A 22,901-nucleotide genomic window follows, 5' to 3' on the forward strand; every position below is an offset into this window, starting at 1 on the left:
ATGTATTTGTTTTTACCTTTTAACATAAGGACGGCAAAGGAGGCGGGTACCCGGGGGCCGACCGGCTTGTAGGTTGTTGCACGGATTTAACCACAACTTGCACCGTATTAAAAATCCTTAGGGACTAGACCACTCACGGCTGATAGGCCGGGACCAACCGCTTCGAACCTACCGACAACACGAAACCCGGCACCGTCAAAGGCGAAAATTGATGAAATGCCCTCTGTGCGTCCATGAATGACAGTCCAGACTGGAGATCACTCGTGAGGACATGATGTGTGCCTCTTCGTCTTCCCTAACGCCCACGCCCCTCTGCCTAGGCAGAGATTGTCAGAACACACTGCACTGAGCCTATGCAAGCATTCCAAACTCTTCCATCAGGACGGCCTTCGCACTGCGCTCCCCGATGCCGCTGGCGGCCAGCTCGATCTCCTCGGCTGTGGGCTGGTTGATGTGCGGGGTGGCGATGTTTTCGAACTTCTCCAGCAGCAGGAACTGCTTCGAATCATCCGCCGCCATCTTTTCTAGGTGGCGCCTCACGAGCGCCCAGCGGCTGCCAGCCTCCTTGCCGCCCGGGTACCTCTTGCCCGGGTGCGCGAGCCGGTCGCACGTGAGGATCAGCGAGCACAGCCCCGCGGCGAGCGCCGTGGACACGGAGCTGCCGGTTATGACGTCCTCGGATTTGAGAAAGTCGATCACGCCCGCGGCGATGTTCTGGCCGCGTATCATGTAGTCGTACTTGTTCGGGGACAGGTCGCGGAGGAGCTTGCCGTACTCGTCGCAGGCGGCCAGCACGAGGAGCGAGAGCAGATCGCTCCGGAGGTCCGCCGGATACGCCTTGGAGATGCGGGACCCCTCGTCGTGGGCGCTGCACGTCATGACGATGCCCTGCTTGGTCGCCTCGCGCAGCTCGTCCTCGAGGTCGCTGTCGCTATGGCCCATGGCGAAGCTCATCGATATGACGTCGACGTCTAGGCTCCGGGCCCACTTGATGGCCTTTGCGACCCTCTTTGGCGTGATCTTGGACGAGTCCTCGGCGACTCGGGCAACGTAGATCTGGCAGAACGGGTCGATGGCGCAGATGAGGTTCGCCATCTGCGTCCCGTGGGGGTTGGAGGCGAATAGCCAGGGGCTGAACCTGAAGTTCTCATCCACGAAGGAGCAGCCGTCCTGGATGCGTGCCCAGAGGCCGCCATCCTGTTGTGGTGCCGCTTCCTCCGTACCTTGGTGCTGCTCGCCTTGCTCGCTCCCCCCCGGTTCGCCGGGCTTCCCGTCGCCCTTGCCGGCCTCTTTTGAAGATTGCTGCTGCATCTTTCCCCGGCCTCCGGATGACTGAGACGAGATGCTTAGGATGCCGTTGTCGAGGATCGCCATCTTTGTCGGCTTGTACTGGGGCAAGCCTTCCTTTTTATTGACCTCGGTTTCAAGGCTCCGAAGCCAGCGGGCAAGCGTTGGTGCGACTCGATTGGCACTATTCGAAAAATAACAGATGACCATTAGTCAGGTGTTGCTGGATATAAATCGCGAGAGAGCATGAGGGGCGTTACCACCCGGGTGGGAGAAGGAAGGGAGAGGAGTGGGCTCATATTTAGGAGAGAGCGGCATCTTTTGACACTTACATCTCGCCCAAGTTCACCAGCTTGGATGTAGGATACCATGAAACCGTCTCGATCCTGAGCGCTTTGAAGGTTGGTGGCCTGTCATCCCTCAGCTTTTTCACGTGAGAGCGAAGCTTTTTAGTCACGGCGTCGCTGCGGGCCTCCGTACACGTTTCCTATGAACACGTAAGCTGGTGCTTGATTAAGGGTATTTTGTGAAGGACACGACGGAACAGCCTAGGAACAACGTAGGCGAAGATTTTACGGACCTTTATGACGCTGATAACAAGCGTTTCAAAGTGCTGTCAAAGGGGAGGGGTATGCATGGAGTCAGTAGTTGCCGTCAAGTATTCCAAATTCCTCGAGGGCCTAACACGCGCGTGTAGTTGAACTCCTAACAAGGAGCAATTACAATTCGTACCTCGCCAAACTTCTTGACGCCGTCTTCGCCGAACCAATCATTGATGACGACGCGACTGCCGCTCGAGTAAAGGTGCAGCTCCTTGATACGGCCTTTGGTGCCTTTTTCGAGGCCAGAGATGCAGAGGTCAAGCACTTTCCAGTCGAGAACCTCCACCTCGAACTTGTCCACCCACATCGCCATCTCCTCGTCGTCGTGTGGGTTGAGCAATCTGTCTGGTATCTTGAGTTTGATGATCTTCCTCACATTCTTTTCCCACAGCCACTTGAGAATCCTGAAGACCTCACGGTGGCTTTTCGTGAAATGCGAATTCTCGCACAACGCTTCCCTTTCCTTAGCCATCAAGTCCAGTGGTGGGAACTCGACATAGCGTAGCGTCTGCTCGTACTTTAGGAGGTCCCGGTTCTGGCTGTGCAAGATTAGGGAGTCCACAAAGGCTGATACTTCATAGGTCGCCGAATTAAATCGGGAAATGTCAAAGCAGAGATCGCCAACTGGAGGGAAAGGCCAGGGGTTAGCGGTGTCAAGCCAGGCCCGTCTGAGTAGGTACCATTGAAAAGGTTGGGTGCGGGCCATGCTGAAGGGGGGGTGGAAGAGGTATTGCTCACAGGGTTCGTTGGAGTCGTGAAAGATATCCGAGAGCGTCCCCATGTTATCCACAACTTCAATCGTCTTGGCGACAATCAGGTCGCGTATCCTGGCCCGATCCTTTGCCGCCCCAACCAGAGTGGCATCTTTCTGCTGCCTAGGCCACGGCACAAAGCCGTTTCCCTCGTCCCACCTGTTGTTGTTGTACCATAGGGCATACTTCTTTGCCTTTTCGCTCTGAGTGGCAGCCAGCCCTTCGCCAGATAAGGCACACCTCTCGCACAATGAGTCTGGGTGCTCCTTTACGAACTTCTCCACGAAGTCGGGCTTCTGATAGAAGACAGCGAGGTGGATCAGGGACTTTTCGAGGCTCTTGGAGACGCCCGTCTTGGGCCAGATCTCCATCAAGTCGCGCTGGATGATGGACTGAACGACTTTGGCGTTGAAGGTAGCCGTATCTTTAACGGCGCCGACGATGTCTCGAACGATGTTGCGTCTGGTCGTCTCGAGATTTGCGGGCTTGGACTTGCTCCTCTTTTTGACCGGCATCTTCGTCTCTATATGCTCAATGGCCAAAATGATGTTGTCGCTGGTGGCGAAGAGACTAGTAGCGTCGCTACCGCCGTGGCTGGACGTGCCGTTCGCCACCGGCTTCTTTGAGTTGTAGTCGAGGTACTTGCGTATGACCCCATCCAGACCATTCTCCACGGCGTCACGGAAGCAGCTGAGCGCCGTGTTATTGGTCGCTAGGCCTTCCACCTTTAGCAGCGCCTCGACCGTCTCGACAGAGCCTTTTTCTGCCATCGCCGCCTCCCACAAGGCAGTTTTGTTGACGGAGGAATAGGGATTCGCCTCCAAAACGAGATCCAGCAGCGAGCACGGCTTGTCCAAGAAATCTGGTCCGCCGTAGTGCGCTTTGAACTCGTGTGTGGCGGGCTCGTGCAGATCGTAGAGCTTGCGGCCGTGCTCGAGCATGGCGGCGATGACCTCGGCGTTGCCGCATTGCGCCGCGACGTTGAAGATGATTTCCTTCTGCTTGGCGTCTCTGTGGACAGACTTGAGCAAGCATTGGTCCTCGTAGAACTTCTTCGCCTCCTCCGGGTCGTACGGGTTCTCGAAGGCGAGGTACGGCCTCGCCTCGACGATGAGCTTGCCGAGAGCCTTCATGGCAGCGACGACCTGCTGGTTCGGGTTCTGATCGGTCCGCACCGCCCGCAGAAGGAGGTGCCAGCGGACGCAGTCATCTATCTTGTATTCCCGTTTCTCATCATCCAGGAAGAGCTTGATGGCGTCTCGAACGGGCTGTGCGTCTGTCTTCAATGCTTCGATGGCGGCTGACATGACGGCATGCACCAGCGACTCGACCTGCATGCTCTTCACTCCGTCGTTCTGTGTCGCGATGGCTTTCTTCATCCTTTCATGCAGCATCCTCGTCGTTTTCTCTCTAGCAGCCGCAGCCTCGCCCCCAGCCATGGCCGCAGTAGGTGGCCTAGCAGTCTTCGGCTGGATCGAGAAAACCTGCGTCGTTTTACCGAGGTCGTTGGCGGAATGCTGCGCATAATTGGGCGAGTCCATGGCTTGCACAAGATTGCATCTCTATGAGCACTTTGCAAAGTCGGACGCTGTCGGATCGCAGGACTTGAAGCTCACGCTGAGGGTACCTCGCGACCCCAGCGAGAAAAGATCACATTCCCCCGGGTTCCCGTGCGGGGTGGTCGACCTCTGAGAGAGAGAGGGGGGGAGGGAGGACAGGCTGTAAAGGGTTCGAGGGAACGCGCCGTGCCTCGGCCTCATGACCCTATGTACCTCTGTTGTACCTACAATAGTAGAAGCGAGGAGTGCTTTCAGTGCTCTTCCTGCAGCAATCACGCCGTGTTCGTGCACATTGCGGCCCGATTTGCACTATTGTGTCAGCCAATGCTGCAGCCACATTCTGCATGGCTGGGCCATCATTGGCCAGGACCCCGAACGCGATAACAGACTGCGGCTCACCCTTCGTTCCCGGGCCGGGAAGAGCTTCTCGTTCTGTTGGACTTGATTCTTGTTTCTGGGTGTCCCGCCTGTCCACGAGTCGCACGAACCACAGCCGGCCTGGCAAAGCCTCGAGCTCATTGCCGTAGGTAGGTATCCAGTCGCTTGTGCAGCTACAATGCCCTAGAAGCTGACCATGTCGGAAATCTAGAATAGATTCACAGGTCGCCATTGAGAAGCAATTTAAACCAAAATGTAATTGACAAGTTAGAACCGCTCCGAAGCCACGGCTGGCTGCATTCGCGGGAAACCATCACACGAGACTCGACTAGGTACATAGGGTAGCAAAAGCATCAGTCGATGGGCGTGGAAAAAGTCGTCCCCTCTCCTGCCAACGCATCTCGGAGCTTGAGAATCAGCTCGTCCCGGCGAGCAATTCGTTCGTCTTGGCGAGCAATTCGTTCCTCCGCCCGTGCGGCCCGGGCCTCGAGCGACACAAGCCGGCTATAAACATCATAACCTGTGTAGTCTGCGTTGAATTGGCTGCTCGTCCACGGGCCAGGGAGCTGGCCGGCAGGCGCGATGGGCTGCTCTGAGGCGCGGCCCGCGGTCTTTGGGTGAGCGGATTGCGCACCCGCTGCCCCACTTGCTGAGTTGTCAGCTTCGTGAGGATGAGGAGGACCGGCCGTGTATCGCGGAGGCTGAAGAGCGTCAGCAGCGTCTTTATCGGTTGCGGTATTGGCAGCCGTCCCGTGTTTCCGCGCGCTTGGCGATCCCTCGCCAGCTTGCGCGACGCTAGCCCCTGTCAGATTCTCGGCCGTAAACTCTGCCAGACGTGCAGCTTGTTGTTCTTTGACCACGGCCTCGGCTTGCGCCGTCGGCTGCGCTGCGCTCGCAGGCTTCGCTGCCAGCACGAGTGTTGCGGCGGCGGCGGCGGCGGCGGCCGCTGCTGCTGTTGCTACTATCTCGGGCCCAATCGCCGCGGCGTCCTCTTTGTCTTTGTTGTCGGGCGCGGCCTTGGGCTGTGGCACCTCGAATCGCTCCCACGCATTCAGCCACGCTGGATTGAGGTCTGTGCAGTCGGTCTTGGACACCAGCCGGCCCAGATTCTCAATGTCGATCGAATTGATGATGTCGGCACCCTCGTGAAAGTAGTTGGTCTTGTCGCCCGGATTCGGCGTAGCAGTCCAGGGGATGCTGTCACCAGAGACACCAGCGACTCCTCCTTTAATCTTCTCCCACAGCTCTCGAACGGGTCCCGTGATTGCCGTCAGTCGGAAATCGACCAGGTATCGATCTGCATTTGGCCTGGAGAAGAGGACGCCGATGCGTATCTCAGGGGCGACACCCTGGTTGTGGATTTGGTTCTGGGAGACTGTCCACATGACGCCGTTTGCCCCGGAGCCAGTCTTTTTGAGATTGGCAAGGTCTGTCGACTTGCCGCTGTCAAAGTCAATCCGCTCCCAGGATGTCTTGTCTTCCGTGGTCCGCCCGAGTGAGCCCTTCTGGCCAGCGTAGCCCAAGTCAAGCTTCTGCTCATTCTTGGTGTTGATATCGCGCTGGGCTTTCCACGCGTTCCACGTTTGGATGCGGCGGAAGGGTCCCCACGCAACCACCTCTGGATCTTTGCCGTGTTTGTCTTTCGCCCGGAACCTCAGCTCAGCTCTGGCGAAACCCACCTTGCTGTTCTTGGTCTTGGTGTTAAAGCCGAGTTTGAGAACCACAAGCGTCATCTCGCCGCGGCGCTGACGATGGGCGGCGTCCCCCGTAGACTCGCGCCATCCATCCACCCACACCAGTCTCTCCACCTTGAGAGTGTAGTCGCTCGTCTCCTTGCCGAAGATGAGCGGGTCATTTTCGCCACCTTTGCGGCTCTGGGACCTTGTCGCGCTGTCGGAGTCGACAATTATCTGCTTCTTCAAAGCCACATCCGTGACCGGGTCGTCGGCCAGGATTTCCTCCGGTTTGGTGTCGTAGATTGCATTAGGGTCATAAAAGGGGACCTCGTCTAGCCCGGGAATGTTCCAGTCGAGCGTGATATCCTCCGTAGCTGCCGTCGGCTGCCCTGACTCCGATTCATAGCCTCCTGGAGCTGAAGACATTGCTTCTGGCTTGAGCAGGCCGTGTATACTGTTTGGAAAAAAGGCCAGGCTCAGGAGGAGCAGGAGGAGCGAAGTCAAGATTCATAGGTGGCGAGCGCATCCATAGCCCGCGCGATTCACAGATGACGTATAATATATCCTGCGCCTCGGGAAGGAGCTGGCTTTTCTCCAAAGTCCTTCGGCGTGCAGCGGTACACGGAGGGTACTTGAGTACTCGGGGATCCCCTGTGTAGTCTCGGAAGCTCAGCCCAGGTCGGTGCCGAAGGCGGCCCACTGCGGGGTGTGGAGATCGGCAGTGTCTAGCTCCCGGGGGCGCTCATAAAAATGGGGGGCTATTGCACAAGTTGGACCCGCGATTGGAAGACCTCCAACGCGGTGCCAGGCCTCAGCTGTGCCACCAGATGCAGGAAGGGTCACAAAGCCAATGATTTGGGATGGCGAAGCGAAGATACGCTGCACCATACGATTGTGCAAGAAAATTCGCGCACACCAAGAACTCGTCCATTCCCGCAGGATTCTTCGTACCCCCTGCCAGCTTGCGGATGGCCTCTCCTCTATCGAGTACGGGAACAAACCTCAGCTAGACCAGGCAGCCTCACTTTTCCTCAGGCCATGAGCAACCGTAACTAAGATACCTAGCTTCGTTCCTTTGGGTAAACCACCTGCGGTTTGCGTCCCCTGTGAGCCTACCTGTCCCCACTTCAATTGAGTGGTTTTCAGGGTTGGGAAGCACTTTTTTGCCTTGTTTTTGCACTAGCCGCCTGTCCCGTTGTTTTTTTGTGTCCCGCATCCCGGACCCAAACAACACGAGCGGAATCTGCTTGCACCCCAATAACTACCTAGGTTTCCATCTAGGCTTCAGTTCAACGGGAGTCCACAATGGGCGATAAGCCGCGCAATCTCCTCCACAAAATTCCCTGGGCATTCGGCAAGAAGAAAGCGCAGCGCGTCGTCAATGGTGAAGCCAGCCACGCCGCACTTTGCCAAACCGAGCTAGAGGGCAACGATGGTAAAGGTGACGCGCCGGCGAGTTCCGCCGATACAAGACCCGTACCAGGAGCACCCTCAAGACAGACAGCTGCTATGGAAGACGGCGGTTCGGTAGAAGGGCGGAAAGACGAGCCACCACCTCCACAAAATGCCGGGACTACTGGTGCTGAAACCGGGGACAAGCCAGATGCAGCTATTGCGGAATCGAGCGATGCTGCCGCACCATCCAACGCCTCGCCCGCCCCGGCGGACGGAGCTGCACCATGGTATAATCCAGAGGAGCGGGTCGCCGGCTTGTGGGATGACGCGTACGATCAGTTGCGGAAGACAGACTCGGACCTCATGCGTGCGTACGAATCTGTGATGGCGGCCTGGAGTGCGGGCATCATCTCATGGCCCCGGCGGGCATCTACCTGGAATTCTGCTCCGGGCACGCCGGTCGAGGCCCACACCTGGCTTGATCGTGACAAGAGGCGACAGCATATAACATGCATCACCGACGGCTGGCTCGAGGAACGAATTGGGGAGAACGACCGTGTTACGCAGGCCGTTGAGGCTCGCTCCCTGAGAGACATCATGAGAACTGCCGTTCAAGCTTCTCCGCAGGCATCCATGGCCTGGGCTGCTTCATGGCTTGCTCTAGAGGTTTGTGACTCCCGCACTCCGGCTCTCGTGTAGATGGGTCATAAACTCACTAGCCATTGTTCCTGCAACCCGATCTCCAGACCCTCTTGCAAACAGATTCTCTGGACGGCGAGACTCGCTCGCAAACTGTGTCCACGATCTCGCGAATCAAGCGGTACAGCGCGCTGCCTCGGCTCCTCTTCGGGGGGCCCCCGCCCGGTGGAGACCAGCATGCCGATAACTCTCATGTTGAGGCGCTCACGGACCTCTACAGCATTGTCCTTAGACAGCTCATCACCACTGCACTGAAATGGAAGCAGCCAGAGACGGCAGTCGAAACGACCGCTGAGCACATCCGGGGTCTCGAAGAGGCATTCACAAATGGCCTCAGCAAAGAGCAGGACATGGAGTCTGAGCTCTCACAGTTATTCGAGCCGCCCAAGGGTAGCAAGCAAGACGAGGCAGCTTCCGATGCGGAGTCCGAAGCTAGTACCGCCTCAGAAAATACGGAGATAGACGAGGCAGAGCGTCTCAAACAGATCTTGGAGAAGTTGCACGCACCCGAACAGCCGCTTGACGAGACTGACGCTACGAGAAGAGAAGCGGGCCGACTTTTGTATGATTGGGCACGCGACACACCGTATTTTGAGAAGTTCCTCAACTGGACTGACGGAGCGAGCGGGCGTGTTCTCTGGGTCAGCGGTTCGCCCGAGGTCGGGAAATCCATACTTTTGCGCACAGCGGCGCAGAGTCTGGTAACGGAGCAAGGGGCTGTCTCTTCATCAGAAGATGGAAAGAAAGTGGCCTACTTCTTCTGCAATGGCAGCGGCGGATTCCACGAACGGGATGTCCTTTCCGCGCTCAAGGCCCTCATATCCGGCGTCCTCCGCAGCCAACCCCACCTGCGCCTTCACCTGGAAAGAGCCTTCCGCGACACAGACCGGACCGATTTCGAGGGCAAGGGCGACTTCTATGCCCTGTCAACTGTTCTCTACAGCATCATTGAAGACGCCGACTTTGCACCCACGTACTTTGTGGTGGACTCGATCGAGCTGCTTGCCGTCGACGCGGCCGAGGACGCGGATCCAAGCTTAGAGCAGAAGGTTGGCGTGGGTGCGGATCATAGCACCACTGCCCGCCTCCGGGGACTTGTGGATCTACTAAGCTTCATATCTACAACCACGGCACCGCCGTATGGAAACAAGGTCAAGTGGCTGGTTTCTGTTGATGGCAACAAAGTTGACCCGGGGCTGCTGTCGCCACAAGCTGTATCGCAACTGCGCCTCGATCTTGACTCGCACCCGGCAGACCTCCGGAAGATCGTCAGTGATGTCGCAACCTCAAGATTCGCCGCCACTGCAAACCGTGCGCTCTACAAGGGGGGGCTCTACAATGCCGTGCTGAATAAGCTGCGCGAGGTGACGCCTGGCAACTTCATCTGGCTCGATGCGGCGCTTGCCGTCGTCAGGTCAAGCGAGAAGGTCTGGAACCTTCCCGATATCCTGGACCACATGAGCAAGCGAAGTCAAGGCGTTGAATCGCTGTTTTTCTTAGGCCAGTTACATGTTGGAAACCTCACGGCGAAGGATAAGAAATACCGCACAGATATTCATTCTGCGGCGGCCCTCGCATACCGGCCGCTTTTGGTTGCAGAGCTTGTCGATCTAGTTGAGCTGCCAGAAGAGGTCGACGTTTCGGTTGTCGTGAATACGATGCTCCCGTTTATCCTGGAAATACGGGATGGCAGACTGCAGTTTAAGCACCAGTCTGCCACGGAATTCATCCGGCGCAACCTGGCGGAGCTGGAACTCGGGGCCATCGAAAAGCTACACACCATTATGGCGCACCGCTGCTTGGAGATGGTCCTAACGCATCTGCGCTGTACTCGAATGTGCGGACGTGTTGCTACAACCGCGCCGCTCGCAAGGCACGAGTGCACGTATCCCGCCACAGCCTGGATCAGACACTTGACGGAGCCTGGCGTGTTCGACAGGGTAGCCTTGGCACTGGCTGACCACTTGTTGCATGACCATGTGATAGAGTGGCTGGAGATGGTGGACGCGAAAGACGAACTGTCAGACGTCCTCAACCCGATGTCCCGGTTATTGGAGTTAGCCGCGACGCCTGTCCCCACCGCTGACAACGGCCGCAGCGAGGAGTACGGCCCGGTCAATCTTCAGAAGAGCATTCACAACGTCATGAGCTTCATTAGACGTGACCGCTCGCAAACCGGCGCCATGGCTCCTCAGAAGACGGATGATGAGCCCTCCACAGATCAGAACGGCACTCCTGGCGACTTCGCATTTGCTGATTCTTACACTACAAGCCGCCGAGTCCGCAGCAGCCTGCTCTTTGTTCCCGCCACGGATCCGTGGAGGCAGAGATGGCTTCCGAAGTACTATCCGTGGCTCGTCACAGCCCCACTGGTCAGGACCACAGGCCAAGGGGCAGTCGGCAACTGCCTCCACGTTATGCACCATTATGACTGGGTCCGGGGATGCTGCTTCTCTCACGATGGCCGTCTGGTCGCATCTGCGTCTGACGATGGGCGCGTGCGCCTCTGGGATGCTGACACTGGCAAACTACAACGAGTCCTGAATAACGAAAATTCCAGATATGTCTACGGTGTGACAATGTCGAGCAGCAGCCCGGAGAACCACGCCATCCTCGCTGCCTACACGTCCGACATCCTCACAGTCTGGGATATCCCGACGGGGCGGCTACTGAAGAAACTCATTATAGGGTCCAGACCTGATCCTGAGGCCGGGACCGATATGGAAGAAGACGAGAGGCACAGCGAACAAGGTCAGGACGGCGGGAGGAAGACTGAAGACGAGGACCAGGAACCGTCGGCAGCGAGCCCTGACGCCGACAACAATATTTACATTGGGGGCAGTAGCATCGGCGACATCGCGATCGCGTCGGCCGGCGACAAGCTGGCTGCTGTTGTGGACGAGAAGGCCCGAGTTTGGAAGCTGCCTGCTTATGCGGAACTGAGTCTCAGATCAGGAGAGGGTGACAAGTCCGAGGAAGCCCCCGTCTCATGCGTCAGGTTCTCGCCCGACGGTAAATACGTGGCGTACAACCAGGGCGGCGAAATACTCGTCTGTGACTCGACGACAGGCAGCCTTGTTCGCACGCTAGCCGAGCGCTCTCCATCCCGCAATCACGAGGACCTTGACAGCATTAACGAGGACGACGTAGACGGAACAGAATCCGATTCTTCGCACGAGAACCCTGCCGTCGAAAGTGTCGGTGTCTCCATATTCGTCTTTTCGGCCGATTCCAGGCTGCTTCTATCAATCAAAGATGACAGCAAGGCACGTGTGTGGGATATTCAATCGGGCCAAACCTTGGCGGTGACAGAATCCACTTTTGACCGAGACGCGTACTCGCACGAGGCGGTGTTCTCGCGTGACGGCACGCGGTTTGCCACGATCAGCGACTACAAAGTGATTGGTATCTGGTCGCCAAAGTCGTCTGATGGATGGGGCGCCACCGAGAACGAAGAATACACGCGGCCGGCTCGACTTCTCAGCGGGCATGGCGGCCTGGTCTTGGCTTTGCATTTCTCCCCTGTCGGCAACCTTCTGGCATCGTCGTCCTCGGACTTCACCGTCCGGATCTGGGACCTCGAAATGGCCGAGGCGGAGACGGCCGCAGAAGGCGCACTGGTAGCAGAGGAGTCGTCCATGCCCGTCACAGGGAGACGCAGTCTTGGCCACAGGGGGCCCGTCCACTGCGTGTCCATGTCGGCGGACGGCAGCCTGGTCGCGTCCGCATCCACCGACGGAACCATCTGCGTGTGGGATGGCAAGACAGGCGAGAATCTTTCTAGAGGCGAGCATTCCAACATTACGTCCTTGGCATTCTCGCCCAGCTGTAGCCGCCTCGTCTCCGCATCGAAAGACAACACGGCCTTCCTCTGGAACGTCAAACCGACAAGCGCACAACGTGAAGAAGAAGTCGCCTCCATGGCACCTGAGTGCCGGCTCATTGGCCATCAGGACTGGCTTCGCAATGCGGTCTTCTCTCCCGACGGCGACCTCGTGGCGACGGGCTCTGACGATTTCACTGTGCGCCTGTGGGACCTCTCAGCCGCCACAATCACTGAAAGCCAGAGAACTACAGACGATGCTCCGGGTGAGGATGAGACGAAGGCTTCCAGCGTGCCAAACCGCGTCTTCCGCAGTCACGACGACTACGTCTTCGGCCTAGCTTTCTCGGCGGACGGCAAGCGCCTGGCCTCAGCTGGCGACGATCGCCACGTCATGGTCTGGAATCTGGTCTCCGGGGACAAGGCGGACAGGACTAAGCCGGACAAGGACATGTCGGACCGGCGCGTCAAGAGCCACATTCGAGAGGTCATCTTCTCGCACGACGGGTCCCGGCTCTTCACCGTCTCCACCGATTGCACCGTCGCAATCTGGAGTCCGGACCAACCCGAGGACCAGCAGTGTGTTGCTGTCGTTTCTCAGGCCGAGAACTATCGGCTAGAGCATCTGCGCATTGACAAGGACTACCCAGACGTGCTGCTGTTCTCGACGGGCGCCTGGCCGTTCGATGTCAGCCCAGCGGCGCTGGAGGAGGCGGCGGCGGCGGCGGCGGCGGCTCAAGACCCCGACAACGCAAGGCCCGTATCGGAGGTGCTGCCCGCGCGCCCGCTGCCGCCCACGCGGGAGGCCTTCACTATCAGCGGCCGCAGCTACGAGTGGATCAACTGGAGGGGGCGCAAGCTCATCTACCTGCCGGAGGCGTTCCGCCCCAACATCGGCGCGTCGCTGTGCTGCTGGGTCCAGGGGCAGAGCGTCGTCGTGGGCTGCGAGTCAGGCGAGGTCCTGCTGTTCAGGTTCTCGGAGGATATGCGCCCGGCTGGCCCCGCGGAGACATGTGCTTGATTTCTCTTTCGGGCCGGGGTGTTAGACGTTTTCAGCACCAAGATTTTTCTTTCTGTTCTCTCCTCTGTCTTCACTAGGAATTCTATCCCCCAGGTTGCCCTTTTATCGTTCAACCCGACAGCCTGGAGAGCATTGCCACAAAGGAGGAAGGTATGCAGGCGCACTTCGGAGGCCGGCTCGGTGCTAGGCCCGATTCGGGCACATCGAATGGGTACCTCGTGGTCCGATATCAAGCATGAGGGATAGGGGTCAAAAGTGTATATAATGGCAAGGAGCCGGTGGCTCCCTGTACCGGATTCCTTTCCTCCTCAGAGAGATAGATCATCCTTCAATAGAGCCTACCTTGCCTCCCTTCTCCTTGCAACAAGCATCTCTCCACGGCTGTTGACCTTAGCGCTAAATTCCTGAATCCTTGCGCTAAATCCTAGCGCATGGGCCCTGTAGATGCCTACAAAGAATACCTTGCGGCTGACACACCCCCTCAGGAAAGCCATCAACGGTGACTTTCCTCGCCTGTTTTTTTTTAGTTGATTTCAGGCTGAAGCGGAAGGGCGCAGTGATGGCCCCCTCGCTCATCTGGAATTTATTCAACCAGTACCTCAGATCCAGGAAGAGTCTCCTCGATCTTATCCAATTCTTCGTCTGTCTCATTTCAGGTAGTTTCAAAGATCCATCCTCGGAGCAAAAATATCAAAACATACAACACCGGGGATTCCCCAGTGGTCACCCACCTAAGTACTAGTTCGGCCCTCATATGTTTTGGTACTTGGAAATTTTAAGAGCAGCCGTCCAAGGTTTTTACATTAATCCACCGCATCCTACCCCGTTTTGCTAGAATCAGCCCACCACCCAGCGAGGGTCTTGTATTGGCCCGTCGCGACCCAATCTTGTCCTGACAGCTTATCTTGTCTTCGTGACAGGTTGTCTGTTGGCCAATCGGCCTTCCTGGGTCCCGAGGGTCATTCCCGTGTGACAGCATGGTACACGGTGGTTATTGATCCTTAGCAGCAGGCCTGCCAGAATGACCACCATACTGGCTCAGGGGCGCCTCACCAGGCCGGTCCTCGCCGGGGAGCATGATGGCGCGGTCGATACTGTTGGGCAGCCCGCGGTGGCGGCCGCGGATCATCATGGCGCAGATAACCACCTTGCTAAACGGCGTGAACTGGCCGCACAGCGAGGTGTTTACCGTTGGATGTCCTAGGGACAGGCCGACGTTGCCGCTGTTTGTTAGGGTGCGTAATCAGCAATAATCCTTCTGTCACGACGAGGTAACTGGGGTTACTTGCTATGCCGAAACTACTTCGAAGAAAACAGGAAACACGGAAAATGCCTGTCACGCGCCATGGGAACCGGTCAGCTATGGGTCCCCAGTGTGCAAAAACGCCAGGGGACGCGGGGACGGGATTTTATTTGACTTGAGGACTCACCGGATCCTTTGGATCCATGATCCTCTCAGACTCTGCAATGCAGATGCAGAAAGTGCCGAGAAATATATACCACAGGTCGAAGCTCAGCTGGTTTCGGATGTGGGCCGTGACGTAATCGACGCCGCTTAGCTCGTTGAGGTTGCTTTCGCCAGAGTATATGCCGAGGGCGTGGTTTTCGTCAGTGTTGGACGCGCGGATGCTGATCGCGATGGGGAAGACGGCGATGTACATCATGCAGATTAGGCTGAACTGCACGGCCGGGTTAACTAGGGAAAGGTTGAAAGTGGCGGTCCCTGTGTGGCGGGCCGAGGCCGCCTGGAAAAGTGCCGACAGGATGCGCGGACCAATGGGCAGGTCCGTAACGGCAGGGTTTTTGAGGTCCAGGACGATCATCAGTAGTACGTCAACGAAGTTGAGGGCAACGAGGATGCCAAAAAGGACCCATGTCGGCTTGCTGGGGAAAAGCAGCGTGTAGCACCGACGAGGGTGGTCTAGGAGGAACTGGAGGTGGCCCTTGGTCGCAGACTTTTTGGGCACTAGTTTCGACATCGTAAAAATGATCAGGCGGAGGAAGATGGGGTAGCAAGTGTTTCCGGCAAAGGCCAGGAAAGTCATAACGAGTATCGGCCACGTCGCGTCTTTGAAGGACACCATCGAGTCCGGAGTGAGCGTGAAGCCCAGGTTGTCGGTCATGGTTTGTGCCGAGTATATGGCCCACCAGGACCAATCCAGACCATTCTGGTCGAGCCAGTCGGTATACTTGGACCCTGCGTTCGCGTGAATCCAGGGGAGCAGGCAGATAATGCCGAAAAGATGGAGCCCGATAAAATAACCTGTGCCAGCGAATCAGACGAAGCCACACCCCAGCCAGACATGGATGCTCGTACTAGAAACGATCTTGAGCAGGAGCTTCAAGCTCCTGTATTCGATGCCGCCGAGGACCTCGCGGTCGCGTTCGGTCAGGTTGTAGAAGTTCGAATTGCGCCCGACCGTAACCTGGCGGGATAGCTGCGGCAGGTCTGCCACGCGGGGACGGGTCGACAAGCTGGACGGCCTCGGCCTGTCTATGGTCGGCGTAGGGCCTAGGACGAGCAGCGAAGAGGCAGTTTTCTCGATGGAATGGGTCAAGGACAGGCGTCTAGCGGTGTGGAAGGTCCTGCGTCGGGACGGGCCGGCCGACGATGCATGGCTGGTGGGCTTGATGGACTCCTGGTCTGGTACAACGTATGAATGACGGCCGGTCTGACTCCCATCCTCAGATTCCCGATTATGCGGCAGCGTACCTTCATCCAACTGACTCGCGCTGCTTCTTCCATCCGTAGCAACTTTGACGATAGGGTGGCCTGTGCAAGAGGTTAGGCGTGCGCCCTTAACAGCGTAACTAGTTAATTATGCTGATAAAGCCAAAAGCGCGCGCTCACCACTGTCCCGCTCCCGCGGCCCAGGGATGCGAAGAGCAACAGCATCTTCGGTAGATATGCGTCGAGGGAGGGCGGTGTCGGCGTCGAACTTGATGGAGGTCACTCTTTGCGAGGGGACGGGCTCTGGCTCTGGCTCTGGCTCTGGCTCTAGCTTTATGCCTTCCCCGCCAACAGCCGCGTCCTTGTTCGCGATGGGCTGCACGAAATGATTCGACCGAACCAGAGGTAAAGCGTCAGAATCCGGTGAGGTGACCATGGCTTTCGTTTCTCCAGCTTGCGCCTCGGTGTCGTCGACAGAGGCGCTTGGCGGGACAGGCTCTAAAGCGCAGAATTAGCAACGCAAACGCGACGAAGAGGTGGCCAGCAAAAATAGAATGAGTGAGTGATTACTGAGAGTTTTCATGCGCTTCTGGAACCAGTACAGACGGATGACCACGACCATAACGTTGACGAAACACAGGTTGGTGATAATGGGAATAACATAGATGAAGAGCTGCTGGTACGTCTTGAGCTCCTTGACATCGATACTGAATTCAAGGCCAGTCGGAGGGTGGCAGTTAGACGGCCGGCCGGTCAAAAGTGAGCGCTGGCCGGGCGAGGCTTACGTATTGAGTCCAGACTCGGTTGAACTGCTGCAGCCGAAGAAGAAGACATCAACGGCCGCAAGGTTGCCATATGGTGACAAAATCGGGAAGGCGAGAAAGGAGCAGAAAAGAATCCACAGGTCTGCAGAGTTCGTTGGCTTAGTTCCGAAACCCGCGCAGCGGTTTGCGAAACTGCAATCCTGTCCGGGAATACTGACAGTGCAGAGAGATGAAGTTTACGCTTGGCCTCCACATGATGGTCAGCGGCCGGGCGCAACCGCGGCCGGGCCAACAAGTGCCTGGGAAGGTCGATTGACGGTCAATTCTGCGATGGAAAATTGCTTAAAGAAGGGGGGGGGGGGGGGGGGGGGGGCGCGGCGCAGGAGGGTTGGATGACGACTCGAGCGGCGCGCTTGGCAAATCGTCGCTGCTGCCCGGCCTTTTATACGGCTGGTGGCGACGCGGTTGTTTGGCTCTCTATGTGCTATGAGGTATTTTCGTTTGCTAGTAATGTAGAAAGCCAAGCTAAACTGATGTACCACCAGGATCCACCGTACTAAGGTTTGTGATCCCTGGGACCTGTACGCGCACTCGTGGGGGTCAGCCGTAGGACTACCTGGACGTTTGGAAGCGAGCGCCACCTTGACCCGGGTCAGCGAAAGCGTAACCACTACAGTCTTTCGTTCCCATTGTTTATCTTTCCGGTGAGCCCCGTCGGTGTTATCGACTACCTCCTGTGACGGCCAAGGGCAGTTCACCGCACAGCGCAGGGATCCACGTGAGCACGCGCCGCAGAACAGCCCGTGCGACAAGACGTGTTCGGCGCTTGGCGCCTCTGTCCCTTCTGATCGTGACACCTCCGTCTCTTCCTCCCGACGGCGGCGACTCGCGGCACCAAAAGCAGCAAAGTAAGTAATCGGTTTTTTTTTTTAGTAGCGGCCTGGATCCTGGAAATAAAATTCCGTTTTTTATCGTTTTTAAAATAAAAGGACAAACGTTGGAAAAATGGTTGCAAAGCGGTAATCCAGCCCTTACTGGTTTAACTAGGGGAAAGCGGACGGGATCCCGTATATTCCAGTGGGTATGGTCGTATGTGCCTATAGATGGAATCTGCTTGCCTCATCTGACAGCCCCATAGCTAAAGATGCTCTCCCCCGCCGTACACGGAGCAGCCGGTCGCCGGCGCCGTCGGCGTATAGCATCGGCGGGCACTCGTTTAGTAGGCCCGAGGACCCGTTCGCCTTCCTGTCGAGGTTCGACACGGTGGTGCTAATCGATGACTCGGGCTCCATGACGGACTCGCGGTGGCGCGAAGTGGAGGTGCTGTGTAGCATCGCGCCCATCTGCACGGCGCCCGACACGGGACGGCATCGACCTGTACTTCCTTAACCACCGCAGCGGCAGCGGCGGCGACCCGTCGGGCGCCGGCCGCGCCGGCACGGGCTACAACGTACGCGACGCCGAGCAGGTCGGGAGTCTCTTTAAGCGCCGCGTCCGCGCTGCCGGCGGCGACGCCTGGACCACCGATGTCAAGCCCGTCAACCTCATCGTCATCACCGACGGTCAGCCCTCAGACGACCCCGAAGTCGGCCCTGCTCGCCGCCACCCGCAAGCTCGACGCCATCGACGCCCCACCCTACCAGGTCGGCGGGCAGTTCTTTCAGGTTCGTCGACACCGTTACGTGGAACGCTGCCGCGCGACCGCCAGGACATCCGCCGACGAGTCTTCCAGCAGCCGCTTCCTCTCCGCAAGACGCCGCCGCTGGGCCAACAGGCGGGACGACATTCATTCGGTCGCATTCAGGCCTGGAGTTAAGGTTTCAGTTAGTCAGGACGCCGTCACCGTGATAGAGCCGGTCCGGTGCTGGGCAGTCCGGGCGCCGCTGTGTCCGGCGTACGGACGGCGGTGCGCAGCGTGGTCGGGCGGCAGGTGCGAGCCTAAGTGTCCTAGCGTGGTCGCGCTCTATCTCGGCCGGCTCTCACGACGAGACGGCCCGCCCCCGTGCCAGAGGGTAGTCCCGAAGACTAGCCGCACCGTCTACATCACTTTCGGGAAGAGGTCGTCGTTCAACCTCGCCTGGAACCCCAACGCAACCGAGGACGACGTCCCCCTAGCCCAGCAAAACTTGATCCGGCACGCCCGTCTCCTGGCCGTCACTGGCGTCGCGTTTCCCGATCCCGACGAGGCAAGCACCACGCCCCAGAGCCCTGCCCTCGCGTCTCGGAGCGTGCTGGAATACGCGGACGGAGGCGGTGCTACCAAGACTTTATTCAAGGCTAGAAAACGATCTTCTCATAGACCTAAAGGACTAGGGGGAAACAAGCAATTTACTCTAGCAACCATCGCCCCTCTCGTCTCCTCCCAGCATCTGAAGGTGCTGTTCTGCTTCCGGGCCTGTGAGCCCGTAGCCTAGCCGGACCAACTCGTATGTGAGCTCTTCTTCCATGCCGTGAAAGACGCCGATCTTTTCAACTAAGCCGTAGATCCTAGATGCCTTTCCGTCAAGAACTTCAGCGATTGAGTAGTGCAGTGGCTTGCCTCTCTTTTCAAGCGCTCGTTCCGCCTCCTCAAACTTCTGTCGGTACAGTAATCTCGCCCCAGCCTGCCGTGACACATTGCGATGGGCCATGTGTCTGGGGTCGTAGAGAATCTCTGCAATTCCCCGGTCGGAGGAGATCAGCGGGATCGGCATGGGATAGTGATTCACTTCCCAAGGCGCCGAATGGGCAAGTTCCCAGTCAATCACGGCGACGAAATTGAAGCCATCATCGATGAGAATGTTCTGCATGCCCATGTCCATGTGATTGAGGTGAAACGGTCCTTTACTCTTGAAAATATGCGTGTCGCGCACGATGTTTCGAAAAACGAGAGGGCCGAGAGTAGCAAACTGGCTACTCTCCGTGCCCGAACGCTTCCTTTGGAGTGCATCGGCGACAAGACCTTCCGCCACGGCAACGAAGTAGTCCCATCCGGAGCGGAATGGGCCGGCAGCCGGAAGACCGTCAATCGAAGCTGTAGCGATTGCGCCAATGGTAGGGCCAGTGTCTGTGGAAAATTGCGAGATGGAGCCAATCTGTGGAAAGGTAAAAGCGGCAAGCTCCGCCTGAACTGACGTCCACTGCGCAAAAACGTGCTCTTGGGTCGAGACCTGCAAGGGGTTAGGGCTATGTCTATAGAGGTGAAGGATAGTTAAAACCTACAGGAAGGTCGTAAATGCTTTGGTCGATGTCTTGGAGAGAATTGCCGTAGAATCCTTGGATGAGCATGTACGTGGCGCCTGCGTTGATGGCCCTCGTGGATCCTGGCGCCTCGTACGCGTAGAGTTCAGGCAATGGGACGGTCCTGACATTCGCCCGCAGGAAGCTCATCGTTGCAACTTCGCACTGGATCAAGTACTCCTCGTCCGTGTCTGTGGCGTTACTCTCGGGATGTTTCGGCAGCCGAACTCGTGCGACGAGGAAGCGGTCGTCTGGTGCAACAAGCTCGAAGCAGCACCAGTGCTGGCCAGCAGAGAAGGGTTCGCTCATGGACGCGGGTGAGCCGAGCACGACTGAGGCATGCTCCGTCAGCGCCGCCTTGCTGATGGACGCCATGAATCCCTCAAGGCGCTGCCTCATTCCGCCGTAGTTCCAGTCGTCAAATGATGTCCAGCGTTCGCTAGGCCGCCTTTTCTTAGGTGCTGCCATGTCGCCGGACATGCTTCTACTCAATCGGGTGGCTGTTCGAGTGACCGGGGAGTAGTATGAAGGTCAGAGCAGAACAGAGAAGGGAAGGACGGCGGGCGAAGACCTTAGACAAGGTGGCAGCTTAAAAATTTCCCAATTTGGCATTTTGGGTTCACTTTTTCCCACCTTGGCTGAGCTATCCCCTCTACGTGAATGGGGCTAGCACACTTCATCAACCGTCGTTAGTGAGTCATCCTGGCTATTATTTTCCCCCTTACTGGTTTAACTAGGACGGGATCCTGTATATTCCAGTGGGTATGGTTGTATGTGCTTGTACATGGAATCTGCTTACCTTGTATGGAGTAGTCCTATCTGACAAAGGCAAACGTTTGCAGCAGCATAGAGTTCCATCTCGTCGTCGACAGTCCCCCCTGGGACGCGACGTGGCCTGGCATCCAGAGTACTGCGTCTTCTCCGTCCGGGAGCGCTCTATAGAGTGCCCTGCTCTTCCAAGGGCATGCGAAGAGGAGCTTGAACGCGCAGCGACCCAGCTCAGAGAAGTGCTTGACCCGAACCAGGCCCTCGACCATGGCCCTTGCGTCCCGCTGTATTTCTTCACGCTGCTCCTCAAACACATTCACCGCGTCAATAACACATATCACGACTGTGTCAGCGGGCAGTTGGAACAGTAGACGCTCAAACAGGCTATTCAGCACCTCGACAGTCATGCCCGACGTTGCCGGGTTTCGGCCATCCATCTCCAGGAGGCGCCGCGGCACCTCGAGCTGGGGAACCCGTGCGAGCAGCTGGCCAATGAGGCTCCTCAGCACGCCCAGCGGGCCGAACGATCTTGCAGAACCTGTTTGATCCACGTGTTCGCGGCAGAAGTGGTGAAGGGAGATGGCGTCATCGCCGTTGTGACGGGGCGATGATGCCGACTCGGCGAGCCTGGCGCACAGAAAGGCCGACGGGCTGGAGAACAGCGGCGTCGAGTGGCTGTCGTTGATGAAGAGCACCTCGGAGAGCGGCGACGCGAGCCACGCCTGGAACTGCCGCGACTGGACCATGGCGGCCGTTCGGTCCTGTGCCACACGCGGCAGCGACTCGATGGATCTGGCGACCTTGGCCATGTCCTTTTCGCACTCGGTTGCTGCCTCGCGGAACGGCGCGAGACCGTCTGTGAGTGTTTGCAGCCGTTCTTGCGTTACCACTGCGGCAATGTTAATGCCAAGCCGAAACTCGCGCCAGAATAGAGCCGTACTTCAAAAGGACACTCACATCTGCCTGCACCAACATACGCCTGGCCAGGCCGCGCAAGCCGGCGTCGGAGCCGGTCAGCCTCGATCGGCTCCGGCGCACAAAACGGAGACCCGACAAACTGCGCATGTTTCTTCTCCAATGAAAGAACGCGCAAGGCCAGGGCCGTCAGGAGGTCATCCCTGTTCCGGAGGCCGTCTTCGGCCTGCCGTATGATGCCCAGGAGCTCGTCGTGCTGTGTTCTCGAAAGCTTCTCGTGCGCCCGGATGTCGTGCCGCGCCGATGCCAGGCTTTGGTACGAGCATAGCCGGGCGGTCTTGTCGAATCTCTCGGAACACTTGCGGATGTTGTCAATCTTGTTGCTCAGCGCTTGCTGGTATGCATCCTGCTTGAGAAGGCTCGAGAATGCTTTTTCTGCGCCAATGTCAGAAGAGGCACACATGACGTTCCGCGTCAGGGGTGCCAAGGTTTTACCTACTGGCAGCTTTTTGTGTAAACCACCCGACAATGTGCTCCAGTGCCTCAAGGGTGGTGACATAGAGGTCTACGGCACACCGCTCGAGTTCTTTGGGTGAATCGAATATCGCAATGGCCTGGCTCGTTACGGAGAACAGATTCGGCAGCTCTTCCAATGCGTCAGCGATTTCCCCTCGTAGCTCCCGGAGACGGGCAGCAGCCTAGATAGGTCTTCACTTTCAGCATCAAGGTCTGTTCATATGGCATTCAGCACAAGGCTGTCGACGCCCGCACTTACACCACAGATGAGCTTCAGTCCTCCGCAAATGATGGAAAAGTACTCGGATTGCGATGGTAGAACAGACGACCACGCTGGTAGCACAGACGACCACGCATCGAAGACACTGTTTGTACCCCCGAAGCGCCGGAGTGCCTTGCGAATCTTGCCCCAGTGACCCGGGCTGCCGTTGTACTCGGATGAGGCCTTTTCGACAGCCTCCAGGACCTCGCTCCAGGTGTGCACGCTGTCGAGATCCAAGGCGGATGGGTTTTTAGTGCCCGCGGTAGCATTTTGGTACTTGACGAGAGCATTCTTGAATGCAGCCTGTTGAGCTTCTGCTACAGATGCCAGGGAAGGGAATCTGCGGATAGATAATCAATGCTCGTTCGTGGTCAGATCCCCTCCCCGTTCTATGCGTTCTTCAACTTACTCTGCGTCGTCGATAACCTCTCCGACTAGAGTATCGGGCCCTGCCAGTGCGTCGCTCTCGCTTGTTGCCATGATACTGAACACTGCTTGGTTTTGCAGTCCGCGCCAGGCCTGCACCCACATCAAAAATTTGGAGAGGCTCGCGCAGGCAGTAAAGCCTTTGCAAATGCCAAAATGCGGGGGCCA

General features: G+C 57.6%; 8 protein-coding genes across 8 annotated transcripts; 2 read left to right on the top strand and 6 right to left on the bottom strand.

The window, feature by feature from the left end:
* Positions 1-351: 351 nt before the first annotated feature.
* GGTG_08522 (hypothetical protein) lies at positions 352-1,374 on the bottom strand (the record flags this gene model as incomplete). Its single annotated transcript, XM_009226364.1, has 1 exon — positions 352-1,374. The coding sequence occupies one exon, from the start codon at positions 1,372-1,374 to the stop codon at positions 352-354; it is 1,023 nt and encodes a 340-aa protein (XP_009224628.1).
* A 554-nt stretch (positions 1,375-1,928) lies between these two features.
* On the bottom strand, positions 1,929-4,182 carry GGTG_08523 (hypothetical protein; the record flags this gene model as incomplete). Its single annotated transcript, XM_009226365.1, has 2 exons — positions 1,929-1,967; positions 2,020-4,182. The coding sequence occupies 2 exons, from the start codon at positions 4,180-4,182 to the stop codon at positions 1,929-1,931; spliced, it is 2,202 nt and encodes a 733-aa protein (XP_009224629.1).
* Positions 4,183-4,791: 609 nt separating this feature from the next.
* Positions 4,792-6,898, bottom strand: GGTG_08524 (hypothetical protein). Its single transcript, XM_009226366.1, has one exon. The coding sequence runs from the start codon at positions 6,678-6,680 to the stop codon at positions 4,932-4,934; it is 1,749 nt and encodes a 582-aa protein (XP_009224630.1). The 5' UTR covers positions 6,681-6,898; the 3' UTR covers positions 4,792-4,931.
* A 328-nt stretch (positions 6,899-7,226) lies between these two features.
* GGTG_08525 (hypothetical protein) lies at positions 7,227-13,594 on the top strand. Its single transcript, XM_009226367.1, has 2 exons — positions 7,227-8,315; positions 8,396-13,594. Exons 1-2 carry the CDS (start codon positions 7,560-7,562, stop codon positions 13,190-13,192), a joined length of 5,553 nt encoding a protein of 1,850 aa, XP_009224631.1. The 5' UTR covers positions 7,227-7,559; the 3' UTR covers positions 13,193-13,594.
* A 186-nt stretch (positions 13,595-13,780) lies between these two features.
* GGTG_08526 (hypothetical protein) lies at positions 13,781-16,976 on the bottom strand. The gene is made up of 9 exons (XM_009226368.1): positions 16,846-16,976; positions 16,649-16,769; positions 16,434-16,570; positions 16,044-16,361; positions 15,906-15,965; positions 15,510-15,836; positions 14,623-15,455; positions 14,482-14,525; positions 13,781-14,415 (listed from the first exon to the last, which is right to left on the bottom strand). The coding sequence occupies exons 1-9, from the start codon at positions 16,880-16,882 to the stop codon at positions 14,184-14,186; spliced, it is 2,109 nt and encodes a 702-aa protein (XP_009224632.1). The 5' UTR covers positions 16,883-16,976; the 3' UTR covers positions 13,781-14,183.
* Positions 16,977-17,113: 137 nt separating this feature from the next.
* Positions 17,114-18,932, top strand: GGTG_08527 (hypothetical protein; the record flags this gene model as incomplete). The annotated part of the gene is made up of 7 exons (XM_009226369.1): positions 17,114-17,118; positions 17,173-17,188; positions 17,304-17,535; positions 17,766-17,931; positions 18,026-18,164; positions 18,214-18,855; positions 18,927-18,932. 7 exons carry the CDS (start codon positions 17,114-17,116, stop codon positions 18,930-18,932), a joined length of 1,206 nt encoding a protein of 401 aa, XP_009224633.1.
* Positions 18,933-18,960: 28 nt separating this feature from the next.
* On the bottom strand, positions 18,961-20,326 carry GGTG_08528 (hypothetical protein; the record flags this gene model as incomplete). The annotated part of the gene is made up of 2 exons (XM_009226370.1): positions 18,961-19,776; positions 19,829-20,326. 2 exons carry the CDS (start codon positions 20,324-20,326, stop codon positions 18,961-18,963), a joined length of 1,314 nt encoding a protein of 437 aa, XP_009224634.1.
* Positions 20,327-20,661: 335 nt separating this feature from the next.
* On the bottom strand, positions 20,662-22,787 carry GGTG_08529 (hypothetical protein; the record flags this gene model as incomplete). Its single annotated transcript, XM_009226371.1, has 5 exons — positions 20,662-21,503; positions 21,572-21,964; positions 22,029-22,227; positions 22,305-22,647; positions 22,717-22,787. The coding sequence occupies 5 exons, from the start codon at positions 22,785-22,787 to the stop codon at positions 20,662-20,664; spliced, it is 1,848 nt and encodes a 615-aa protein (XP_009224635.1).
* Positions 22,788-22,901: the final 114 nt, after the last annotated feature.

Source organism: Gaeumannomyces tritici (assembly GCF_000145635.1).
Source record: "Gaeumannomyces tritici R3-111a-1 unplaced genomic scaffold supercont2.4, whole genome shotgun sequence".
Taxonomy (NCBI): domain Eukaryota; kingdom Fungi; phylum Ascomycota; class Sordariomycetes; order Magnaporthales; family Magnaporthaceae; genus Gaeumannomyces; species Gaeumannomyces tritici.